The sequence below is a fragment of the Giraffa tippelskirchi genome, chromosome 7 (genome assembly GCF_054371585.1).
Source record: "Giraffa tippelskirchi isolate mGirTip1 chromosome 7, T2T-mGirTip1v1.2.pri, whole genome shotgun sequence".
In the NCBI taxonomy this organism is placed as follows: Eukaryota; Metazoa; Chordata; class Mammalia; order Artiodactyla; family Giraffidae; genus Giraffa; species Giraffa tippelskirchi.
In genome coordinates this window covers 138,765,121-138,788,954 of record NC_137281.1, presented here as the reverse complement: position 1 = coordinate 138,788,954, position 23,834 = coordinate 138,765,121, and the positions used below count along the sequence as shown (strand labels likewise).

The window sequence follows — 23,834 nt, the reverse complement described above, 5'->3', positions numbered from 1 at the left end:
AACTGAGTGGATTACAAATGGGTGCAAGCAACATTTTGAATATATTTAATTCCACTGATTTGTACACTTTAAAATTATTAAAATGGTAAATTTTGTTATGTGTTTTTAGCACAATTTTTTAAAAAAGCGTGGATGTAAGGTGAAACTCTGGTTGATTTTAACATAGTATTTTCCCCAAAGGAAGTGTGGTGGAGTTCAAATGAATTTTTGACTGACTGAATTAGGCAATGTATTAGTTCCTAGGGCTGCCATAACTAAGTACCACAAACCCAATGCCTTAAAACAACAGAAATTTGTTCTCTTGTGGTTCTGGAGACCAGAAATATAAAATCAACGTGTTGGCAAAGCCATGCTCCCTCTAAAGGCTCTAGAGAAGAATTCTTCCTTGCCTCTTTCTAGCTTTCGGTGGTTGCCTACAATCCTTGGCATTCCTTGGCTTATAGTTGCATCAGTCAGTCTTTGCCTTTGTCTTCGCATGGCCTTCTTCCCTATGTGTATTTTTATTTGCCCTTCTTATAAGGATACCACTCATTGGATTTAGGCCCCATATTAATCTAGTATGACCTCATTTTAACTAATCACATCTCCAAAAACCCTATTTCCACACAGGTCACATTCCAAGGTTCTGTGCAGATGTGAAATTTGAGGGGACACTATTTACTACTGCTGCTGCTGCTAAGTCGCTTCAGTCGTGTCCAACTGTGTGACCCCATAGACGGCAGCCCACCAGGCTCCGCCGTCCCTGGGATTCTCCAGGCAAGAACACTGGAGTGGGTTGCCATTTCCTTCTCCAATGCATGAAAGTGAAAAGTGAAAGTGAAGTCGCTCAGTCGTGTCTGACTTTTAGCGACCCCATGGACTGTAGCCTACGAGGCTCCTCTGTCCATGAGATTTTCCAGGCAAGAGTACTGGAGTGGGGTGCCATTGCCTTCTCCATTAGTCTAGTACAGGCAGTGGTAAATTACATTACTGTGTAATCCTACAAATCAGAAATTCAGCCTATTAGAAAAGAACGTTCCAAAGTTTCTTTCAAAGCTGAGACTTAGACACATTTTTAGAGAAAATACAGCTCTATAGAATAGAGAATACTGGAAATTTTTAATATTAGCCCTAAATAGCTTAATGCTTTTTCCCCAAAAGTAGTTTTCTAAAGGATTGGGGGCAGAAGGAGAAGGGGACGACAGAGGATGAGATGGCTGGATGGCATCACCGACTCGATGGACATGAGTTTGGGTAAACTCTGGGAGTTGGTGATGGACAGGGAGGCCTGGCATGCTGTGATTCATGGGGTCGCAAAGAGTCGGACATGACTGAGCGACTGGACTGAACTGAACTGAATGAAAAAATTATTCAGTCCTATGTGGCACAGTGGTAAAGAATCCACCTGCCAATGCAGAAGATGCTGTTTTGATCCGTATGTCAGGAATAGCCCTTGGAGTAAGAAATGGCAACCCGCTCCAGCTTTCTTGCCTGGAAAGTTCCATGGACAGAGGAGCCTGGTGGCCTATAGTCCATGGGGCTGCAAAGAGTTGGATACGACTGAGCACACCACACACACTAATGAAACTGACATTTTGATTTTAGTTCTGCTGCCCTGGTTATCTTTTAGTGAAGTGAAGCTGAGAAACCTCAATTTCTCATGGAGTTTGATGACACTTATTTAGGAACAACTAGGACAGTGTTTTCCAATGTCTGCCATGTTTATTAAAATAAATTGGAACTTTTCCTTCTTTGGGCTTCACATTATATTTCTGCTGCTTAGATGAATAATTTTGTGCCACAGTCCTTTGTACTGTTCCCCTACCTTACTCTCTTCCTCTGAGGTCCCTAACTGGAAATACAAATGTATGGCAATGTTTTTGCTTGCAAGTGACTGACTGTAGTTTAAGCTAAAAAGCATTGGCTCATGTGCTTAGGAGGTTCAGACATGCGTTGGCTTCAGTAGGTTATAATTTAGATCAGCACTTGTTGAGAACATCAAGGGACACCTGGAGATTCCAAGACCTTTTCAGAGGGTCTACAAAGTCAAAAGTATTTTCATACTAGTAGTAAGCCATTATGTGTCTTTCCCCTCTTTCTTTCTCACTAGATGCAGTAGAATTTTCCAGAGGTTACATGATGTGTAGTGACATCATCACTCTGATGGATAATGAAATGTGTCTGTATATTCATATATGTTAAAATTTTAATATAGTAAATATCAGTAGGTATAACCTACTTAAACAGAAGCTCTTTGGAGTCCTCAATAATTTTGAAGAGTGTAAAGGGGTCCTGAGATCAAAGTCTTAGAAACCACAGGTGTAAGTCATGGCTCCATCCCAAAACACTAAGGCAAAAGGAATAGCATTTTCTGATTAGTTAGGCCTCAGTAGTGTACTCACCCAGAGGGTCAACATCAGTTGAAACTCTACGGAAAGGACTAAGTTCAAGGGAGGATGGCTCTGGATACCATCATTAGGTTAGTGCCTTGATAGGTTAGTAGTTAGTCAGAAAGGACTTAAACTAAGATATTAGCTTAGGATTAAAATTATTTCTGGTGATAAAAACTTAAAAAGAATACATTTGAATCAGTTGTAATGAGGTGGATGAAACTGGAGCCTATTATACAGAGTGAAGTAAGCCAGAAAGAAAAACACCAGTACAGTATCACTTCACTTCACTTCAGTCGCTCAGTCGTGTCCGACTCTTTGCAACCTCATGAATTGCAGCACGCCAGGCCTCTCTGTCCATCACCAACTCCCGGAGTCTACCCAAACCCATGTCCATCGAGTCGGTGATGCCATCCAACCATCTCATCCTCTGTCGTCCCCTTCTCCTCCCTCCCCCAATCCTACCCAGCATTAGGATCTTTTCCAATGAGTCAACCCTTCGCATGAGGTGGCCAAAGTATTGGAGTTTCAGCTTCAACATCAGACCTTCCAGTGAACACCCAGGATTGATCTCTTTTAGGATGGATTGATTGGATCTCCTTGCAGTCCAAGGGACTCTCAAGAGTCTTCTCCAACACCACAGTTCAAAAGCATCAATTCTTCGGCACTCAGCTTTCTTCACCGTCCAACTCTCACATCCATATATGACCACTGGAAAAACCATAGCCTTGACTAGACAGACTTTTGTATACTAACACATATATATGGAATTTAGAAAGATGGTAACAATAATCCTATGTGCAAGACAGCAAAAGAGACAGAGATGTATAGAACAGTCTTTTGGACTCTGTGGGAGGGCAAGGGTGGGATGATTTGAGAGACTAGCACTGAAACATGTATATTATCATATGTGAAACAGATCGCCAGTCCAGGTTCAATGCATGAGACAGGTGCTCAGGGCTGGTGCACTGGGATGACCCAAAGGGATGGCAGGGGGAGGGGGGTTCAGGATGGGGGACACATGTACACCCATGGCTGATTCATGTCAGTGTCTGGCAAAACCACTACAGTATTGTAAAGTAATTAGCCTCCAATTAAAATAAATAATTTTTTTTAAAAAGATAGGAATACCAAACCACCTTATCTGTCTCCTGAGAAACCTGTAGGCAGGTCAAGAAGCAACAGTTAGAACTGGACATGTAGTAATGGACTGGTTCAAAATTGGGAAGGGAGTATGTCAAGGCTGTATACTGTCACCCTGCTTATTTAACTTTTATGCACAGTACATCATGCAAAATGCCAGGCTGAATGAAGCACAAGCTGGAATCAAGATTGCCAGGGAAAATATCAACAACCTCGGATATGCAGATGATACCACTGTAATGGCAGAAAGTGAAGAGGAATTAAAGAACCTCTTGATGAAGGTGAAAGAGGAGAGTGAAAAAGCTGGCTTAAAACTCAGCATTCCAAAAAGTAAAGATCATGGCAAATAGGTGGGAGAAAAGTGGAAACAGTGACAGATTTTCTTTTCTTGGGCTTCAAAATCACTGTGGATGATGACTGCAGCCATGAAATTAAAAGACGCTTGCTCCTTGAAAGAAAAGCTATAACAAACCTAGACAGCGTATTAAAAAGCAGACACAATTTTGCCAACAAAGATCCGTATAGTCAAAGCTATGGTTTTTCCAGTGGTCACATACGGATGTGAGAGTTGGACCATAAAGAAGGCTGAGTGCCAAAGAATTGATGCTTTCAAACTGTGGTGCTGGAGAAGACTCTTGAGAGTCAAACAAGGAGATCAAACCAATCAATCCTAAAGGAAATCAGTCCTGAATATTCCTGAAGGACTAGTGCTGAAGCTGAAGCTCCAATTCTTTGGTCACCTGATGCGAAGAGTCGACTCATTGGAAAAGACCCTGATGCTGGGGAAGATTGAGAGCAGGAAGAGGAGGTGACAGAGAATAAGATGGTTGGATGGCATCACTCATTCAATGGACAAGAGTTTGAACAAACTCTGGGAGTCTGTGAAGGACAGGGAAGACTGGCATGCTGCAGTCCATAGGGTAGCAAAGAGTCAGATATGACTTAGTGACTGAACAACAATTATACATAAGTAAAGAAGAAGTAGTCCCAAAGCTAACCACCGACATGGATTGAGTTTAAGTGAGCTTTAAAAAAAATCAAATGTATCATGAATTTCTTAAATTATTATTAATTGGTTTCAATGTAATCAGAGCCCAACTGCCCTAGGAAAATAGTTTTGTCTCTATAAAGCAACAAAAAATTATTTTGTTAACCTAAGAAACCTCATTTTCTCCCAAGCTAAGTAATAATTGGAGGAAATATGGTTGATAGGAATGTTTGTACAGTATTTTAGCTTAAAATGAAACTTAAGTAGAATTTGAAATGTTAGCAAGCATAAATGAATTGGTGAATGAAGCAGAAATGATGAATTTTTCAGCTGTCCTGAAAAATCTCATTTTACCATGTAATAATTACATTTCATATTTATCTGCCTGTGTATCTCCTGGTGTGGGATTGATTTGGTGCAGAGCAAGTATCGCTTTTCAACACAGAACCTTGTTTTCTTACCATTTGCTAATATTTGATAACTAAATACAGAACACATGAAGCAGTAGGGACTTGGAATTGACAGCAATACAGGCTCCTCCCAAGGTACCAGTGGGTCTGTTAGAAATTTGCCTTGGCTTGTAACAGCTTGCAGAAGCCTCTGTCTATAAAAGGAGACACCACCCACGTGGCCATAGTTCACTCAAACAATGCTAAAGCTGAATTTTTCTGCCTGGACCTAATAGTGTATGGCAAAATGTTGCATACTATCACTTACCCTCTTTGGTGACTGCAATTCTGGACTAAAGATGAAAATTGCAGACTGTTGTCGACCTTATTTCATTTAGGAAAGTAGTGTGATACAAATATTACTAATCACTTTGTGGTCACTGCAAAAAGGCAACTTTTGAGGGTGAAATGTTAGCAAATATTCTTTGAATAGCTAGATTGTCAAGGTAAAAGAAATGAGATAAGCCACAAAAATAGTACTACCCAAGATTATGGTTATTAAACATTTTGCTGATGGGGATAGAGTTTTCCTCAGTTGAACTTAAAGTGGAAATATATCTCCTAAGTACAATCAAGAGCATCAGGGGTTTTATTCTCTGAGAAGCATAACTGGAATATTATTAATATAAATAAAAGTGTTAATGTTTCAGTGCCATCAATATTTTCTGATTACTAATTCAGTTTCCCTAACAATTTGATTCTGAGATGGAAATGCCCTAAATACAGACATATTTCAACCATATTGGAAGGTATAGCCCTCTTTGTAATTTAAACTAGTGAAAGTCACTCCGTTTTGTCAGACCCTTTGTGACCCCATGGACTGTAGCCTACTATAGTACTCCAGGCTTCTCTGTCCATGGAATTCTCCAGGCAAGAATACTGGAGTGGGTAGCCATTCCCTTCTCCAGGAGATCTTTCCAACTCAGGGATCAAACCTGGGTCTCCTGCATTGCAGCCAGGTTCTTTATCATCTGAGCCACCATGGACAACCAATACTGGATTTATCAATGTTTTTCTTGGGATGTTGGGTATCTTGAATGAGTCTTTGATCTGTTGGATAAGTTGACCAAATAAATTTGTACCCACAAAGCTGAGATACATATGTTGAACTTATCAAAATGCAGATACCCAGGCATAGCCAGCCAATCTAATTGATAACACTGTACTGCCATACAGGTGAAAGTCAAAATCCAGTGTGAAGTCATGAAGACAGTAGGAAAAAAAGGCTATAACATTTCAGTTCTGAGTTTTGAAGAAACTGAAAGATTTGGAGCATTTGAGGTAAACATGATAAGCCTAATTATAATGAACATACAATTTCAATAGTTTAGAGACAGCAAATGATTCATTTTTTAAGAAGTTATACATCTCTGTTAGCAAGTGAATTGTTTATTTCATGCTTTGGTTAACAGAAAAAAAAGGGGGGGGGGGAAGGTCATATACTCATCCAAACTCATTTCATGGTAAAAACAAACAGACAAAAAACATGATTTTAAAATACTTGAATGGTGTTCCTTTTTTGAATGGTGTTCTTTTAATTCAACTTTTAAAATGGGAATCTAAGACCTTGAGATTAAATGACTTATTAAAGGTAGTCAGTGGTTTAATCAGATTTTATATTCCTGATTTTTGTTCTTATTGCTCTGTGTAATCCAGTTGGCTTGGAAAATCTTTCAGGACTGCTAAAGTACAGAGGGTCCAAATGAGAAGAGAGGTGGCTTTCTTGAAAAGGAATGTAGATTATATACTCAGCTAACTCAGTTGATAGAAAAAGTGAAAGTCAAAGTTGCTGAGTTATGTCCAACCCTTTGCAACCCCATGGACTCTATAGACCCCATGGACGGTAAAGGTGAATTCTTTACCAGCTGAGCCATGAGGGAAGCCCAAGAGTATTGGAGTGGGTAGCCCACCCTTTTCTCCAGAGGATCTTCCTGACCCAGGAGTTGAACCGGGGTTTCCTACATTGCAGGAGGATTCTTTACCAATTGAGCTATCTGGGCTTCTTTTGTGGCTCAGCTCGTAAAGAATCCGCCTGCAGTGTGGGAGACCTAGGTTCAATCCCTGGGTTGGGAAGATCCCCTGGAGAAGGGAAAGGCTACCCACTCCATTATTCTGGCCTGGAGAATTCCATGGACTGTATAGTACATGGGGTTGCAAAGAGTCGGACAGAACTGAGCGACTTTCACTTTCAGTTGATAGAACATGAAACTAATTGTCTAAAGACTGAAGAGCCTCTTATTTTTGTGGTCAAGAGAGGAGAGATATGAGTTAAGTTGGAATGTGAACTGGCAGTAATAATACCAGGCTCTGGTAATTAGCTTAACTGTTAATAGCCTCAATTAACTGTAAGCCTTTGGACACTCTTTCAACACATCTGAACTTCAGTACCCTCTTCTGAAAAGTAATGTAGGTTTATATTTATTTTATTCTTTGCAACCCCATGCAGGCCATGGAATTCTCCAGGCCAGAACACTAGAGTGGGAAGCCTTTCTCTTCTCCAGGGAATCTTCCCAACCCAGGTCTCCCGCATTGCAGGTGGATTCTTTACCAGCTGAGCCACAAGGGAAGCCCAAGAATACTTGGAGCAGGTAGCCTATCCCTTCTCCAGCAGATCTTCCTGACCCAGGAATGGAACTGGGGTCTCCTGCATTGCAGGTGGATTCTTTACCAACCAAGTTATCAGGGAAGCCCATAGTTATTTCAAGTTCCATCTAATGCCCAAATTCTATGATTTTGTGAAAAGTTTTCCAGTCTGAAAATACATTTCAAAAAAATCCACCTTTTCAAGCAACCTTTAAAAATTTAAATTGACCTTGGGAGAGGGAAGATTTTTAGTTGGTTAGCTTACTTTACTCATTATACCATATGAGGATTCCTACAGGTCATGAAGTGTTTTGTAACAAGTCAACTTTCTTTGTACTGACATGAGATAGGAAATTAATGACAATTTAATGAAAGAAAAGATCTGAAGATCTCAGGGACTACAATATGATCCAGTGGTATTATACTGACACACACAGAGTGTCAAGAGACCTGCGACTTTACAATTAACTTTCTGTGGTCTTTTGCAATATCTGAGGCTCTATCAAATCCCAGGTACTGTGTTATGTGATCAAAATGAAAAGATGAAGAAGACATAGTCCTGGGCTTCAAAGAGCTCACAATTTAGTTAGGGAAATCAATGGCTAGGTAAACAAATAATTGCAACATAGTTTGGTAAGTGCTATGATAGAAGACAGCCTGAACCATGACTCTTAAACCTGACCGCACCTTAGAATTTCCTAGGGAGCTTTTAAAAGCTGCAGATGCTTTTTTGCGCTCCCTCTCAGAGATCAGAATTTAAATGACCTGAAGAGGGGCTTGCTGAATTGGTGTTTTTAAAAGCTCCCAAGGAGCTTCTGAAACACAACTAGGACTGAGAATTACTGGGATAGAACAATGGTACCCAACTTGGCCCTTAGGACCAGCGGCAATGGTCAAGCAGACAAGAAGAGAAGACTCTTTCAGGCAGAGGAACAACTGTGCAAAGGCATGGAGATAATAGAACTCATGGAGCACCAGGGGAACTGCAACCTGTCTTGTATAGCTCATTGTAGCTGTATCAGGGCAGAGGGTTACAGTGGAAGATGAGGCTGGGGATATAGGTGGAAGGTAAATCATTATGTGGTTTGTTAAGGAGATTTGAAGTTTACACTAAAGTCAAGGGGAAATCAGTAGGAAAGTGACATGATCTCATTTCTCTTTTAGAAAAGATAGTTTCTGTGGTGCTGTGGAAGGTTAATTAGAGGGGCTGGAAACCAAGCAAGGAAACCAATTAAGAGGCTCTGGTAATCCAAGCAGGAAAGAGAACCTGAACAAAAACAGTGGTACCAGAAAGGTAGAAGGTATTCAAGGACTAGATAACTAGGAAGCAGTATCAACAGGGCAGATGGATGTGGTGGGTGAGAGAGTAAGGGGAGTCTATAGAATATTATTTCCTTAGTTTTTAACTACTTTTGCTCATTTGTCAGTGGAGGATCTGCCCAGAATTAAATACTTCAGAAGTGGAGTTGTTCTTGTTTAGTCACTAACTCTTGTCCGATTCTTAGTGCCCACCAGACTCCTCTGTCCATGGGATTTCTCAGGCAAGAATACTGGAGCCAGTTGTTATTTCCTTCTCCAGAGGATCTTGGCGACCCAGGAATCAAACCTGCGTCTTCTGCATTGGCAGGCAGATTCTTTACCCCTGAGGCACCAGAGGAAGCCCTGAGAGGTGGAGAGCAGCAGCTTTTTATGGACTTGTTAACAACATACAATGTGGTTTGAATCTAGTCATTTCTAAAATCAAAAGCTATCAAAATAATCAGGTTGTTTATTCTAAATGACTAAATTTCTGACATGCATAAGGCCAAGTATCTAACTAGCATTTCCATCCATTTCGGAGGAGAAAGAGAGTGGAAACAGCACTAAAACAAAGGTTGGAAAGATTTTAATTAACACAAATGGCTGTGCTTAGTCTTTAAATCTATCCAAAGCAAATGGAGTGAAAGCCTTCTAATCCTTCAGCACTTCATCTGGCCTTGACCTCAGAAAAAAGAGCCTCCCTCTTGCATCATCAAACTGACTTCCTTTAGCTCTTTGTTGTTCTGTGTAGGTCTTTGATCCCAGAATTCTCTAAGACGGGAAAAAACAGAAGAAAAAAAAAAGACAGCTAAAGCCCCAAGTTTCCTGGCACTCACTTTGCAAATTCCCTACAAATATTAAATTAGAATGTACATTAACAAATGCATTCCAAAATTCTATACCTACTGTCTATTCAAGCCTTTAAAATGACTTCGAAAACCAAAGTAATTCTCACCACATTAGACTCATTTTTGGAGGTAGTTGCTCTGCTCATAGCTGTAGTGTTCGCAGTACCTGATGGGGAAAATTAGGAAAATGAGAGCTTTCTTTGAGTAAAAAAAAACCCTAGTTTTATTTTTAGTTGCAAGTCTGTTAGCATTCAGCACAGTATTATATCACTGTAGGACTGACTCTGGTATTAGTGTTGATACTGATTTTTTAATTGCTGTTTTAGAAAATAACTTCATCAAGCAATATTTTTAAAGTAGAAGTGGCAAATCTTTTTTTCTCCTGAAAGCTCATGTCCCACAGGGGGAAAAAATCATTTGAGGATTACATCAAATAAAAACAATTTTGAGAGCCTAAAAAGAGTGCTTCCAATATTTTCTTTTTTAACTTTTTATTTTGTATTGGAGTAAAGTAGATTAACAATGCTGTGATAATTTCAGGTGAACAGTGAAGGGACTCACTCATACATATACATGTATCCATCTCCAAACCCCCCTTTAAATGAAGAAATGAGATGATAACTCACGTACATATCTGTGTACCCTCTGATAACCCAGATACATATTCCTCAAAAATGGCCAACTGTGGGCAGCAGAGAACAAACAAAAGATAAAGGTGGGTGTTGGGATGAGAAAGAGGAGGCAGGAAAAAAAGACAGGTCCAGACAGAGAGAAAGGGACACAGGAGACAATGAAAAGGGGAAAAAGGGACAACTGTAGGGTGCTAAACAGGCTCTGTGGTGAGTGTGTCCTAGGTGAGGGTTGCCAGACTAAAATACAGGATACTCAGTTAAACATGAATTTCAAAAACACCAAATAATTTTTAGTATAAGTATGTCCCATGCAACACTTGAAACATATTTAAATTAAAAGGTATTGTTTATCTGCAGTTTACACTTAACTGGGAATCTTCTTTCTATTAGCTAAATATGACAACCCTATTCTAGACAACCTGTTGTTCTCCTGAGTGTGTGATGCAAAAAAAGTTTACAATCTATTGTCACTCATTGAAGAAATAATAATATTAATAAAGGTACAGCTTACATATTTTTCAACCTTCAAAATTTATGTTTAGGGAAAATGACTTCTGTTCTCCCTTGGACTTCTGTGGGTTTTTATAAGAAGTGAAAGAATGACCTATTTCAGAAATTAACTTCATAACCTACTAATACCATGAACCTAACACTGACATTGAAAAGGTTCAAGTTGCAGAAAAGCTTTAAAAAACCTGTATTTGAGAGCAGTGCTATTTATCAAGGACCCAGGTTTGAGCTAGCTGTGGGTTTCTGCCTCTGCCTTTTAGAATTTTAGCTTAACACTACTATTTTCCTTTCAGCAGCACCTGCGGGAGTGTATTTCGGCCATCAGGAAGGGTAATGCTAAAGTGAAGTAAAGGTTAAAGCTGGGGAGAATGACTTGCTTTCAGAACAGAGGGAGTTATAGAATAAATAAATAAAGTCTCAAGAATATTCATTTCCCACTGCACTGGGCTTTCATCTGAATTTATAAGTGGAGCAAAATATTCACATGCAACCTTCAGCTTCTTAAAAGAGCTCAAGGAAATGGGAAGAGTTAGAGAGGGAGCTAGGGGACAGGGGAGGGAAGGAAAGAAAAGCAAGGGTGTCAGAATCAAGTGTCTTATCGCCAGTTCTATTATGACGGAAGATAGACCTCTTTTTTGAACACCAGCAGGTGTGATGGGAAACTCAGCTGAATTTAAAGATGTCTACATGCCTGAGCTCTCTTAAGATAGGTGACTGCCAAAGGCCAAGAACTGCTCTCTTGACTCTACAGAAACCTGGGCAGGGCTGCCATATACTCTGGGTCAAATTGTCTTTTTACCGCTGGTCTGGAAGTAAATCCCTTCAAATGTGACTCGTCTCTGGTGAAACCAAAAGGTAAAAAACTTCACCCAGGCTATAAAATGCTTTTCTCTTCTGTAAGACTAGGAGATGCAGTATGCTAAGCAGATGAGACTGACAATGCTAACGCTGCAACCTGGGCCTCAGGGGAATTTGCAAAGAGGGGTTGCTTAAGTGTAACAAAGTCAGTATTAAGAGGATTGTATTTTGCCAACCAAGTAGATCACGCCACTGTGACACAGCCAACCTGCACACAGGACAATTGATATGGGAGGAGGAATTCTTGGCCAGGAGCAGTGGGGAACAATAAAACCCTCCCTTTGCTTGGAAATGCCTATAACAGAAGGCCCTGTACCCTGATTTGCTGGAAGGTGTGTCCAAAATTGCTTTCCATCCATTCTTTAACACAGGTTTGTGAAATTCAATTCTTTTGAAACTAGAGGAAAAGGAACATTATCCAGGAACACTTTTAAGTACTTCAACTTCAAGAAAATCACCACCTTGTGCAATTGCCTGATTTTTTAATTCCTTGTCCTAATCGCCTGATTTATCTGTGGTAGAAAAGAAAAACAGAATTAGACAGGGATTGTGGAGGAAGTGGACAGTGGCCGTTTTTGGAATGGAGGACTCTGTAGTTTACGGAGGGGAATGATAGTTATGGATGTTGCAGCAGAATACTGAATTTGATATGATATAATCAAAGCTACCAGTAATACAACCCAGTGACGTGAACCATGGTGGGAAACACTAACAGATTTTTAAATGTTTTCATTTGATATATAAGGGTAGTACATTTTGTCCTAAGGGCCATAGAAGACCAATGGCTCCCTAAAGTTTCCTGAATTACCACCGTTTATGGGCTAGAGGCCTGGATGTGATTGGTGCCACCTACTGGAATAAATGTAGAATTACAAATCTGTCAACCCCTTTTGGAACTAGTATTTCTGTTACTGAAAAAAGTAATGTGGGTATGATTATTTATTGGGAGGATTATACATCAAACAGGTGATTGGCCTGGATCCAAATCATAGACTTTAGAGCTGGAAGAGTCATAAGAAATCATATATTGGAACACTGTCACTTTACATAATATTTTAGGAGGTGAGCTTTGGATATGGAGTCAGAAACCTGGCTTCTCTGAACCAGCTTCTTGTTCTATAATGCCTACCTCATAGAGTCATTGTGAAGATTACACAAAACTATATGTTTTCAACTTTCTCTATACTGTGTTATGATTGCTCTATACTGTGTTACTGTATTGTTTTAGATAAAGAAAAACACTGAAACAAAATGACTGGTCCAGGTCATCTCACTGGTTAGCTTCAGAGTAAGGCCTGTAAGTCATATATCTGAATTCAAATCCAGTGCTTTTTCCCATTAAATTACTATTTCCCAAAATCTGATGGTGAGATGATTTTATGAGGCAACTGCAATAAATTTAGGAGGTGCTAGAACACAGCATTAAATATTATAAATCATAGTGAGATAATTACCCCCTTTTGATTCTTTCAAACTTGATACCTGATGGCATCAAGGAGAAAAGTTTCAATTTGGTGGTTTTCTTTAAAACTGTTTACATCTTGCTAATCTCACTTCCTAATAAAGATAAAAGAGGCCTTAGGCTTCGGCATCTTGTTAGAATACTAAAATTTTATTTTCTGTATACTTATGATGTTTACTTTTTATTATAGAAAACTATAGGCTTTTTTTCATGTAAAACAGCAATACAATTTTATTTTCAAGGAAGGTATTTAAGAAATTGAAGTCAATGTAAACAGAAAAATACTGAATAAACAATAAAAATACTGAATAAACAATAAAAAATAGTTCAAATGACACAGAAGTTGGGAAACACTGAGCACCCACCAAACCACCTCCCTATCATATCACTGTTGGTAATCATGGTGGTGGTGGCTTAGTTCCTAAGTTGTATCTGTCTCTTTTGTGACCCCATGGACTCTAGTCCACCAGACTCCTCTGACCATGGGCTTTCCCAGGTAAGAATACTGGAGTGGGTTGCCATTTCCTTCTCCAGGTTGGTAATAATCATATCTTAATATAATTACTTTAAAAAATCCTTCAATGAAGAAAACTAGTATTTCTTTTGTTTTCTTTTCAATAATTAAACACTAGGCTATAAATAGATCAATATAACCTAAATTTAGGGCTTAGATTTCAGATCCACTTGGTCTCAAACAAACTCAAAGATTCCGTATGCGTGTGTTTTAGAAAATAAAACTGGCCTGCAATCAGTATCCAATGCATGTGCAATCCATAAATCAATAACACACAAGAAATGGGTAACACATACCTGGGGCTACATGCACTTGTGGTAATTGAACAGTTTAGTGCCCTATCACTTACTACTCCAGAAGCTTAAGAGGAGAGAAGAGAAAAGGAGATGCTGATCTCTGGGCTGTTCTAGTTCAGAGTTCAAAGATTCAGGGTTCTGAAAGCAAGGGGAAAAAAAATCTTCTGAGGTGATCACGTTGAATGGAACCCTTCACTGTTTATTATCTTGACTTGATTTGAATCCAGAATGAAAGGATTTTTGGCTCCTTACTCTATGGATCCCTTGAGATGTCTTTCAGCTAATTTTAAATGACACAAGACATGGATCTCTCACCCTTGTCACCCTCCCCTCCTCTATCTTAATTCACATTTTAATGACTTTATACTGCTTCTGGTTGTATTCTAGATTCTTATTGGAGAGGAAAACCTCAAGCTTTCTGCTTTCCAATTCTTATCAAAACAAAAGTTAAAAGAAAAATATGGATGGAATATGGGCTGAAGGACAGGTAGATTCCTCCAATCTTCTAGATTTTCTGACTTTTAAATATGGATCAGTTCAGCTCAGCAGAGTGCTATGGACATGGACCAAATCCTTGTAAGCTGATCCATCACTTACAAAAAAAATTCAAATCAATAATTTCTTATCACACTGTGCCAAAGAATAGATAAGAACCAGTCTTAGAAATTGAGATTCTGAATTTATCTTAGAAATATTGTTGAGGACATTAGCTAACGTGACCCACATTCGAGTGCCCTCTCTCCATGATGAGGATCAGAAGAGAAATTTTTCTCATTTCAGTAAAATTAAAAGGATACTTTTTCTGAGGGGTTAGTTTATTTTTATTTTGTGGACACTGTAAATCCATGTTTCCTTTTCTGGGAAATTCATAATCAAGTTTGAAGCCTACCTGTACCAACTGTGTAGTACTTTCATTACACATTTTCATGTTATTTACCTGGCTTCAACTTATTTTTACTTTGCCTTGATTTAGTCATTTACTTAATATTTGTGCTGTAAATGATTTTATAACCTATTCAAGTCATTAGGGAATAAGATTGAGAAGAAATTAGAGACATACACATTGATACTGTTAAAATATTGGCACCCCTTAGCCGTGATTTTTTTATTGCATGTCTCTTTTTGTTGGACTTCCCTGGTGGCTCAGAGGTTAAAGCGTCTGCCTCCAATGCGGGAGACCTGGGTTCGATCCCTGGGTCAGGAAGATCCCCTGGAGAAGGAAATGGCAAACCACTCCAGTATTCTTGCCTGGAGAATCCCATGGACGGAGGAGCCTGGTAGGCTACAGTCCACGGGGTCGCAAAGAGTCGGACACGACTGAGCGACTTCCCTTTCCTTTCCCTTTCCTTTTTTTTAAATTACATAGTTCAAATTCATAGATCCATGAAAATTTAAGAGCCCTTTCTTCCTGTCCCTCAGAGACCATCCCTTCATTTTTTTTGAAAGATTTTTTTTTTTGATGTGGATCATTTTTAAAGTCTTTATTGAATTTGTTACAATATTGCTTTTGTTTTATGTTTTGGGATTTTGGTCACAAGGAATGGGGTGTCTTGGCTTCCCCACCAGGGATTGAATCTGCACAGCCTGCATCAGGACGGCAAAGTCTAAACCCGTGGGCCTTCCGGGAAGTCCCATTTCTTCATTTTCTTATGGTAAGCTACATGATTTCCTTTAGCAATGTCATAAATCCTTTGGGGTGGGGAAATGCTGAAACTCCCAGAGGAATATCTGGAGTGGTGAAACTCACAACCATTGTCCAATGTCTCTTTGGTCTTCCATTCTGAAGTAGCAGAGTCTATTCCAATAAAGTTTGTGAGATTAAACTACTCTAATTCCTTGGAAAGGAGAGGAAGTGAGGAGAAAACTAATATTTTATCAGGTGTCAACTATGTATCTTCTGCATATGCTAAGTACACAATGCATGACTTAGTCTTTACAAAGGAATATTTTATTTCCTCCAGAAGAATCTTTATGTTGATATAAGAGCTTTAGTGTAATAATAATGATGATGATAGTGATAACCTTTATTAAAACACTGCTGACTAACTTACTGTGTGCAGGCTTAATGGACTCGCCAGTGTAAAACAAAACAAACCTCAAATTATGTACTTATGATATTGTACTTACCTTGGGATCTTGGAAGATTCAAAAATGTGTGCTTTGGCTCAAAATTCTGCTGTATGTACAGTGATAACTTCAGATCATTGGCTTTCTGGTAGTTCTTCAAGGCTTCAATTCTCAGCTCAATCACTTTGCCATTAAAGTCATTCTACAAGAGAACATTTTCCAAGGCTACTCATATATTATTGTTCTCTAAATCCACTACTACCTGAATCCTTTTTACTCATAAGTCTTAAAATGGTCCTATCATGCTCGGTCTGTAAAAGTGGGGAGAAAGTATTTGTGATTCTTTTCCCATTTCAAATAGAACAAAATCAAGATCGTAGGGAAAAAGTGCTATACTCAAGGTGGAGCTGGAGGTAGATCTCTCCAACCATCTTCCCACAAAACATTTCTTTTGGCATGACAGCTGGTAATCCAGATGAGGGGATCAGGCTTAATATTAAGTAACTAAAAGCTTCTATATTGCATAGATGGAACTGTATCCCGTGTCCTGCCTTGGAAGACTTTGTACCTGAATGATGTTGGCTTGTTCCTGATTCCTGACCCATTCCATTTTCCTCTGTTTCTTTTCCTGGTGGGAGAAAGAGCTTCTGGTGACAAAGTAAATTGAGATCAGAAATCAGTTCTCTCAATATGCTGCAAAGACTTTATAGCAAAATTATGGTGTCATAGATTCACTAATATATTGGTTTCAACTGTATTAGTCCTCTAATTGGCCCCACCTGTACAACCTACTCTCCAAAAGCTGAAAGCTAAATGAATAGGATCGTTTTCTATCAATGAATTGGTTGTGGGAAGCATATCTCTAAATATACGTTCAAAAACAAATTAACAAGTATTTTGACATCACATAGCTATTTCAAAGTTGTCATTATTGGCATAGCTTTTCCTACTTTGCCCTACCTATCATAATTTACAAGAAATTTGCCCCCAACTAAAATAAATTAATTAATTTTAAAAAAAAAGAAACTTGCAATGTCACTCTGACTCAAATGCAGCATCCCAAGGGAACCAAATCTCCCATAAAATTTTGTATCTGCTCAGGAGCACACCATAGTTTAGGCAGACTATTGCTACAATAAAGATTTCTAATCTCTCAGCTCTTAAAGTCACTACTTCCAGAAAGATCATACTACCTTCCTTATTTCCTTCACTTTCTCTGCACACAATGTCTCCAGTTCACTCTTGGTCTTCCTAGATGATGAGGGGGTTTTGGGAGCCTGGGAGGAAAGAAGAGAGCTAAAGGACTAAGAGGTCCCAAGAAAGAAATATAATGTCTCAGCAGACAGTAAATCCAATATATCCTTAAGGCCCAGTTCCTACCTGTCTATCTACCCAAATTAGCCTGGACTGTTAACAGGCTGTTTCCATCTGTGTGGCATCAACAACTCTGAAATTCTAAGTACTATGCTGTCCACTTGCCTTTCCATCCTGTACGTCTGTTTTGTTCTTTATCTGCAGTACTTTTTCTTCATCACTGAATTCTTCTGTGTTGAATGTCTGTAGAGAGGCATTTTGGCAAACATTTAAATTAGTGGGACTTGGTGAGGGAAGTGGAAAGCCAATATGGGTCAACTGGAAAGCCAGCAAAACTGGCTTATTACTGCCACTTAGCAACCTCTCAGCGTCTGACATGAAAAGTGTACTACCAAAGGAGGTTCAGAATGAACTGAGCCTTTCTATTTGGTCTCTTGAGTGTACTTTATAATAATAAAAACCATTAACTGAACTTTATCATATGCCAATCACTACAGTGAGCTAATTACTCCTTTACTTATTTGTGCTACTGCATTACAAACATTCGCATTTAATCCTAACATGGCTGTTTTTATTTCTACTTTATAGATAAGAAAACTAAGACTTGGGGAGGTTAAGTCATTTGTTTAGTGTCACTCAAGTAGGGAAGTACAGAGCTGGAACTCGAACCAGATCTCTTGGATGCCTTAAGTCTGTGTTCTTAACCATTAGGCACATGATCTTGTCTCCCCATTTCTCCTTGTCTAAAAATATCAGTAGGGAAAGTCAATCATAAGCTTGGGTATATGGACATCCCTTATACAAAGTCTTTTGGGAGCTCTGGAGAAACTGGATTTTGACAGAGGAAGGGTGCCAGCATATTTCTTGTCACTAGGATTCAAGACCTTAGGAACTAAAATTTCTCATAATTCATAGAACTGATGTGTAGCTCCCACTAAGAACTAAGAGCAGATCTCAGTAAAGATACAGGGCTTGATAGTATTCCAGTTATTTGTGGAAAGGTGACATGGAGAAAGCTGTCAGAGATCACACTCACACCTGTGTATAGAACAAGACAATCTGCTATTCCGGTCTCATAATATGTGAAAAAACCCTTGAATCCCAAAGGCTAAGTGCATAAAGGAATTTCTGCCCCTGCTTGGTTTCCCATCAAAAGGCCATAACGTCTTTATATTAAACCGTGCCTTGATTGTTGCAAAGTTGTAGGGGAATTAGAACTAGGTATTTATTCATTCAACTTCCATATATTGATCATCTACTATGTGCCAAGCATTGTGCTACAGTGCTAGGGATTCCAAGATGAACAAAGCAATCAAGATAGTGGAGAAGCATGTGTTTCAGACCAGGGCAGGGAGACAAGCACATAAAATAAAAATAACACACAAAAATAATAATGGACTTATAAAAAGTGCTATGGAAGACATGAACGGAATTGTATAATAGAAAGTAAGGGGTGGGGTGATGCCCTTTTTCAGATGGAGTAAATAAGGAGGGCTTCTCTGAGGAGGTGACATTTAAGTGGGGACCTGGAGGATGAGAATGAGTCAGCTATAAGAAAACAGCATTACAGCCCAGGGATAAAGCAAAGGCAAAAGTTTTGAGCAAGGAAAGGTCTTGACATGTGGAGGCCAGTGTGGGAGGGGGGAACTTCTCTGAGAGGAGACTGGAAAGGTGGCAAGAGGCAGCTTATGCCATAATAAGGAATAACTGTAAAGGGTTTTCATAAGAAGTGACATGATGTAATAGTTTTAAAAATAAAGATTAAAGAATGAATTGGAATAAGGCATGCGTAGAAACAGAGACATGAAAAAGTGAGGATGTGGACCAGAAAAAGGAAGTTTCTCTTTTTCCAAGAGATCCTTAGAGGCACACACACATACCTTGTTCCACAGCATCTCCATTTTCTTCCGAAGCATCTTGTTTTTCCTTTCCTGTTGTAGGGGAAAATCCAAACAAACAGAAATATGTTTGTCTTACTAAAGTTGGAAGAAATTACTAATAGGGTGAACAGGGGGCAGCAGCATAATAAACCACAGAGGAAGGCAATAAATGAGCCTCGCCTCAAACCCAGGAACATGAGAGATGAGATTGATGATGATGATAAAAAAATAATAACAATTTGGAATAATAACTTTAATTATGGTAATTGTGGTATAATAATATTGTAATGAGTTCCCCACTCTTGCACTATTTCACATTTCCTGATCATATGACAGTTTCTCTGGGACTCAGACCCCTAATTTCTCATTTTTAAGATCCTTTGTTGTTAATTTTTAAAAATCTTAAAGAATCTCTCACATTCTTCCCTTTTACTTTGGTATGTTCTATTTGTTTTGAAATGTGAGGGGTTAATGTGCTTCTACTCATTAATCTTTAGATGGAAAGTTTTTTTAAAGTCAAAGAAACAGAATTTTTACTAGCTAGTCCTTATTCTTCCCATTGTTTCATCTGACTCCCTTCGGTTCAACCAGGACTTCCTAGATCAAGGACCTACGAGTGTTGGAGCACCAATGCTACAGATGAGCACCCTGCCTGAAGCTGTGGAACTGAGAGCCCTGTTCAGAAGGCTAGTCCCTGGCGTGCCCACCACCCTCTTACCAGATTCTGCTTCAGCTCTTCTGCTTCCTTAACAAGCTCGATGACTGAGGAGTCATCATTCCCCTTCCCTGCCATGATCTGCCTCATGATCTGTAGACTAGAAAGAAAAAGAGATAGCATAAACATAATACTTCTTAAAGAGAATACTAATATTCCATGACCAGCCAGAAACTATTCTACCATGAGAGGGAGATGGGGGCTGAAATCATAGAAGTTGTGGAAGTCTTTCTGGACATAAAATGTCTCCAGTTTCATTCCTAACTGACATTTACCTTAGGTATGTGCTCTGGAGTGAATTCTGTGCCCTAAAACGGTCAAAAGTTAGGTCTTCAACAGCTAGGGAAACTCCTCTCCACCCCTTTAGATGAAGGTTTTGCTGTATGACTTTTGGAGTAGAAAGGGGGCATTTTTCACCTCTGTGAAGAAGGAGGTTGAGAAACTTGTTGTCTTAGGGATAAATCTCAGAATCATTCCCTGTTCTCTCCCCTGCTTTGCTTCTCTATATAAAAACATTGGAGTTAACTGGGGAACCCACTTATATCCTTATGGTAGCCTCTAGAGAATTAAGCCATCAAAAAGTTTTTGACAAAATCTGAATAAATATCAAGTCTATGACTGTAGGAGAGGATATTCTTCAAAGGCATTAATTAACTTGTGCCTATATTCTTTGTACTTTTCCCTTTTTGTACTTTCCCTTCTCTAATTATAAGTAGAGAAGCAAGCCTTTGTGTCCCCTTGCCCTGAGAGGGCTGAGTTTCTGGGTTGGAAGCAGCTGATGATTGACCACAATTTTCTGCCTGGCTTTTGCTCTCACAGCTTTCTGCCTGGCTTTTGCTCTCACAGCTTTCTGCCTGGCTTTTGCTCTCCAAAAATCTAAGCTCCATGAGGTGCTTTTGCTAAGGTAGACACATTAAGGTGAGATTCCCTAGGACTAGGAAGGAAAAAGAAAATTGGTAGATTCCAAGAACAGTGCGTGCCTTAGCAAAGAGTTAAGACCTCAATTGCCTAGTACATTTATTAAGAGTAAAGCCAGACCCTAATCCAGAGGAGTTTGATGCTCAGAAATGATTGCCATTCCACTGCTTGGCATTTGAAGAGCAGAGTCATGCCTCCTAAGGTGATTCCACAAACATGAATGGGCAGCTGTCTGTGTGACCCTGATACATGGAGGATACTGAAGGCTCTTATCTTTTCCTTGGGAAGAAACGTTGTAACTGTAGCCCTGTGAGATGAGATGAGTCATATTTAATTCTACTAAAAGAGAAAAGGATTCCTTGCCACTCTGATTTGTGGTTACTTTCTTGTTAATCTACTATAGCTACTAAACATTTTTAAAAATGTAAATAATCATCACTAAATCTAGTTCTCCTGCCTTTCCCATTCTAGGAAATCCTGAAAAGGGAACACATACCTTCTTTGTTTTTCCTCCAAGTTAGACATCAACTTCTGGAACAACAGGTTGTTCTTGTTTTCTAGAGGTTTTAGTATCTCTAGCAGTTCCTGCTTCCTCAGTTTTAAGTCCTCATTTAACTCCTTCAAGTAGTTGTCATCTAATTTAGAATTTCTGTGGGAAAAGACACTATATTTTACTTTATCCTGGACTAATAATAGAGACCCTCTTCTCTCTCCTAGATAGTTACCACTCAGCATCTTCCATCAAAGACTTACCTTGTTTTGGAAGATAAGTAAGATTCTGGAGAGTTGGAAGCACTTGTCATCTTGAAGGAAAACTTCTGCTCTAAGAATGAAAAAGGTCTTCTTGAAAATATGTGCCTTCCTGTGCCGTTCAGTTAAGTCATCGTTTCTGTGCTGCTGTTCTTGAAACTCTGGTTGCACTGGACTGATTTTAGCTACAGGTTGAGGTCACAATGGCACTAAGGCCACAGATTAAACAGGTCCTTTAAGTAACTTCAACATCAGTGACAGCTTGTTGACTAAAAATACTACTAACGACATCTGATCAGTTCTTTCCTTAGCTTTAGCCAATGCCAACAGTTTTGTTCTGGTCTTTGACTGAATAGGATAGTATCATAAAATATCTATATTATGGAATTTCTACTGTGTTAGAGAATAATGGCTTGTCAAAAATAACTCATCAACACCATCTTCCATGGCAATTGACCTCCATGGAATAGAATGCCTGCTATCTGTAGGACACAGTACTGACTGATTCTGTGAGTGAAGAAAAAATAAAGACACAGCATCTACCTTCTGGAGGGGATATCTCTAGCATACATCTAAAAAAGTAGAGGCCAAACTGGCAAATACAAGGTATGGGTATAATATTGAGCAATGTAATACATGAGTCAGTTGTCATTACTTTCTTATCTTTAAAATGTGATATATCACAATGGCAAGGTAGAATTATACTAGACATGTAACAAGAGGATATAGTTTGTAAAAGATCATGTAAAAGATCACCCCATAGCCAAATTCCTTCCTGAGAGGCTATAATTTTGGACTTCCTTTCAGATTCTGAATTTGCTTCCACTTACCTCACCCTACTAGAATCACATTTCTCTTAGCCCCTAAGATCTTCCATTTTCTTCTATTCACATAGTGATCAGAGGATAACTCTTTAAGAGTTATACATTTGTTTTGTTTCTTTATGTTCTTTTGTGTGTGTGTGTGTGTGGCCTTGCTGCATGGCTTGTGGGATCTTAGTACCCTGACCAGGGATTCAATTTGGGCCTATGTAGTGAAAGCATGCAGTCCTAACCACTGGACCACTGGGGGAATCCCTTTTATGCTCTTTAAACACAGTTTTAGGGCCATATTTTCAATGACATCCTCAAGTGTGAACTGTCTTGTTAATTTCAAGTGAGTCTTTTCGGGAATGTTCTAGGGGCATTCTCCAAAGTAACTTAGACTTTCTGTATTTTGGGAAACCTTAAAGGCAGTGAAAATGACACAAGATTTAGTTTGTCAGATCTTGGTTTGAATCTCAGCTTCACTGTGAGCAGTGCACTGACTGTGAGCAAGTCACTATATTCTCTGTCTCAGTTTCCACTCTTATAAAGATGAGAGTAGTAAACTAAAAGGTTTGTTATGACAATGAGATGTAGTATGTGAAGCTTCTGGCTCATGTCATGTTTTTACATTTTAGTGAATTTTTGGATGGTTTGGATTTAGGGATTGTTTTATGTCCTAAGAGGTCAAATACAAAGAAGATGATTTATTTAATGCTAATGAAACTTAAGCTTCAGAGTCCTTCGTTTTCATAGACCTCTTCCAAAGACCCTGTATCTCATTTTATATTCTTTTTGAAAGGAGAGAACTCCTCAAACTATATACACTTTCAGGGTATATAAAGTATTTTCTATACCAAAACCTCTCTTTAGGCAGTCTCTACAAATATTTTTTCTAAAACATATATGTGTCACTTGTAAGTTTTACATGATAGCTAGTGTAATATGACCCCAAATTAGAATAGCCGTATCAGGTGCAACATAATGTAATTCACATTGGTTGCCCTAAGAGTGCCCATGAAAAGTTTGGGTTGAATGAGTCTGAGCAAACTCCATATAGTTAAAAGAAGGAACAAAGTGGACTAATTATTAGTAGTAGCTTTTTAGACTGTAGATGGGGCAGGTATTACAAATAGAGGACAAAAATGGCATTGATCACTAAAGCATGACCTCTTTAAATTACATGTTGTAACATTTGGTTGGCAGAATTATGTTAGAATTTTAAAACATTTAATGCGCAGACAGCATCCCAACTCACCTTTCTTTCTGTCCTTGGTCGGGAATGATTGAAAGTAGAACACTTGCTATTCTGATGTGCTCTTTTCTATAGCCAATCAGCACCTTTAATTTCCTAACATTCTGATGCCCTTTCTTCAACTTGGAGTATGACTTCCAAGAAGAATTCCTTGTAATAACGTACACAGACTTTAAGAGCT

At 39.0% G+C, this 23,834-nt stretch overlaps 2 protein-coding genes across 60 annotated transcripts in view; one reads left to right on the top strand and one right to left on the bottom strand.

Moving 5' to 3' along the window:
• Nucleotides 1-23,834, top strand: part of LOC145514739 (uncharacterized) — a 240,677-nt gene that overhangs the window by 5,926 nt on the left and 210,917 nt on the right. For 2 of the 10 annotated variants that reach the window (XM_081513415.1, XM_081513420.1), the window contains exon 3: nt 6,126-6,230. The exons of 5 other annotated variants lie outside the window; for them this stretch is intronic. The gene's annotated coding sequence lies outside the window, so the exon portion shown is untranslated. Of the gene's footprint in view, nt 1-6,125; nt 6,231-9,037; nt 10,826-19,803; nt 19,899-21,316; nt 21,389-23,834 lie in introns of those variants that run through there. 3 more of the 10 variants (XM_081513419.1, XM_081513412.1, XM_081513417.1) reach the window with 3 other exon arrangements.
• On the bottom strand, nt 9,403-23,686 carry CCDC196 (coiled-coil domain containing 196). Of its 50 annotated transcripts, XR_014060428.1 has the most exons (14): nt 23,657-23,686; nt 21,599-21,668; nt 21,342-21,494; nt 19,931-20,027; nt 19,213-19,263; nt 17,498-17,575; nt 17,212-17,295; nt 16,587-16,646; nt 16,079-16,220; nt 14,005-14,089; nt 11,996-12,191; nt 10,306-10,361; nt 9,787-9,845; nt 9,403-9,602 (listed from the first exon to the last, which is right to left on the bottom strand). XR_014060428.1 is itself a non-coding variant. In XM_081513408.1 (11 exons), exons 2-10 carry the CDS (start codon nt 21,646-21,648, stop codon nt 9,745-9,747), a joined length of 816 nt encoding a protein of 271 aa, XP_081369534.1. In that variant the 5' UTR covers nt 21,649-21,668; nt 23,657-23,686; the 3' UTR covers nt 9,403-9,602; nt 9,734-9,744. The 50 variants fall into 50 exon arrangements, 5 of the variants coding, with proteins under 5 accessions (XP_081369534.1, XP_081369532.1, XP_081369529.1 ...); XR_014060421.1 differs by lacking the exon at nt 10,306-10,361 and having other exon boundaries at nt 9,734-9,845; nt 13,952-14,089; XR_014060419.1 differs by lacking the exon at nt 10,306-10,361 and having other exon boundaries at nt 9,738-9,845; nt 13,952-14,089.

Bases quoted from the DNA above. Each gene is read 5' to 3' on its own strand.
- CCDC196 (XM_081513403.1), bottom strand. From the start codon at position 21,648: ATGACAAGTGCTTCCAACTCTCCAGAATCTTACTTATCTTCCAAAACA. The intron at 16,647-17,211 runs GTAGTATGATCT...TTCTCCCACCAG, and splicing joins AAGTGAAGGAAATAAGGAAG to GAAAAGAAACAGAGGAAAAT. The intron at 9,846-16,078 runs GTAAGTACAATA...TTTCCCCATCAG, and splicing joins GAATCTTCCAAGATCCCAAG to GTACTGCGAACACTACAGCT.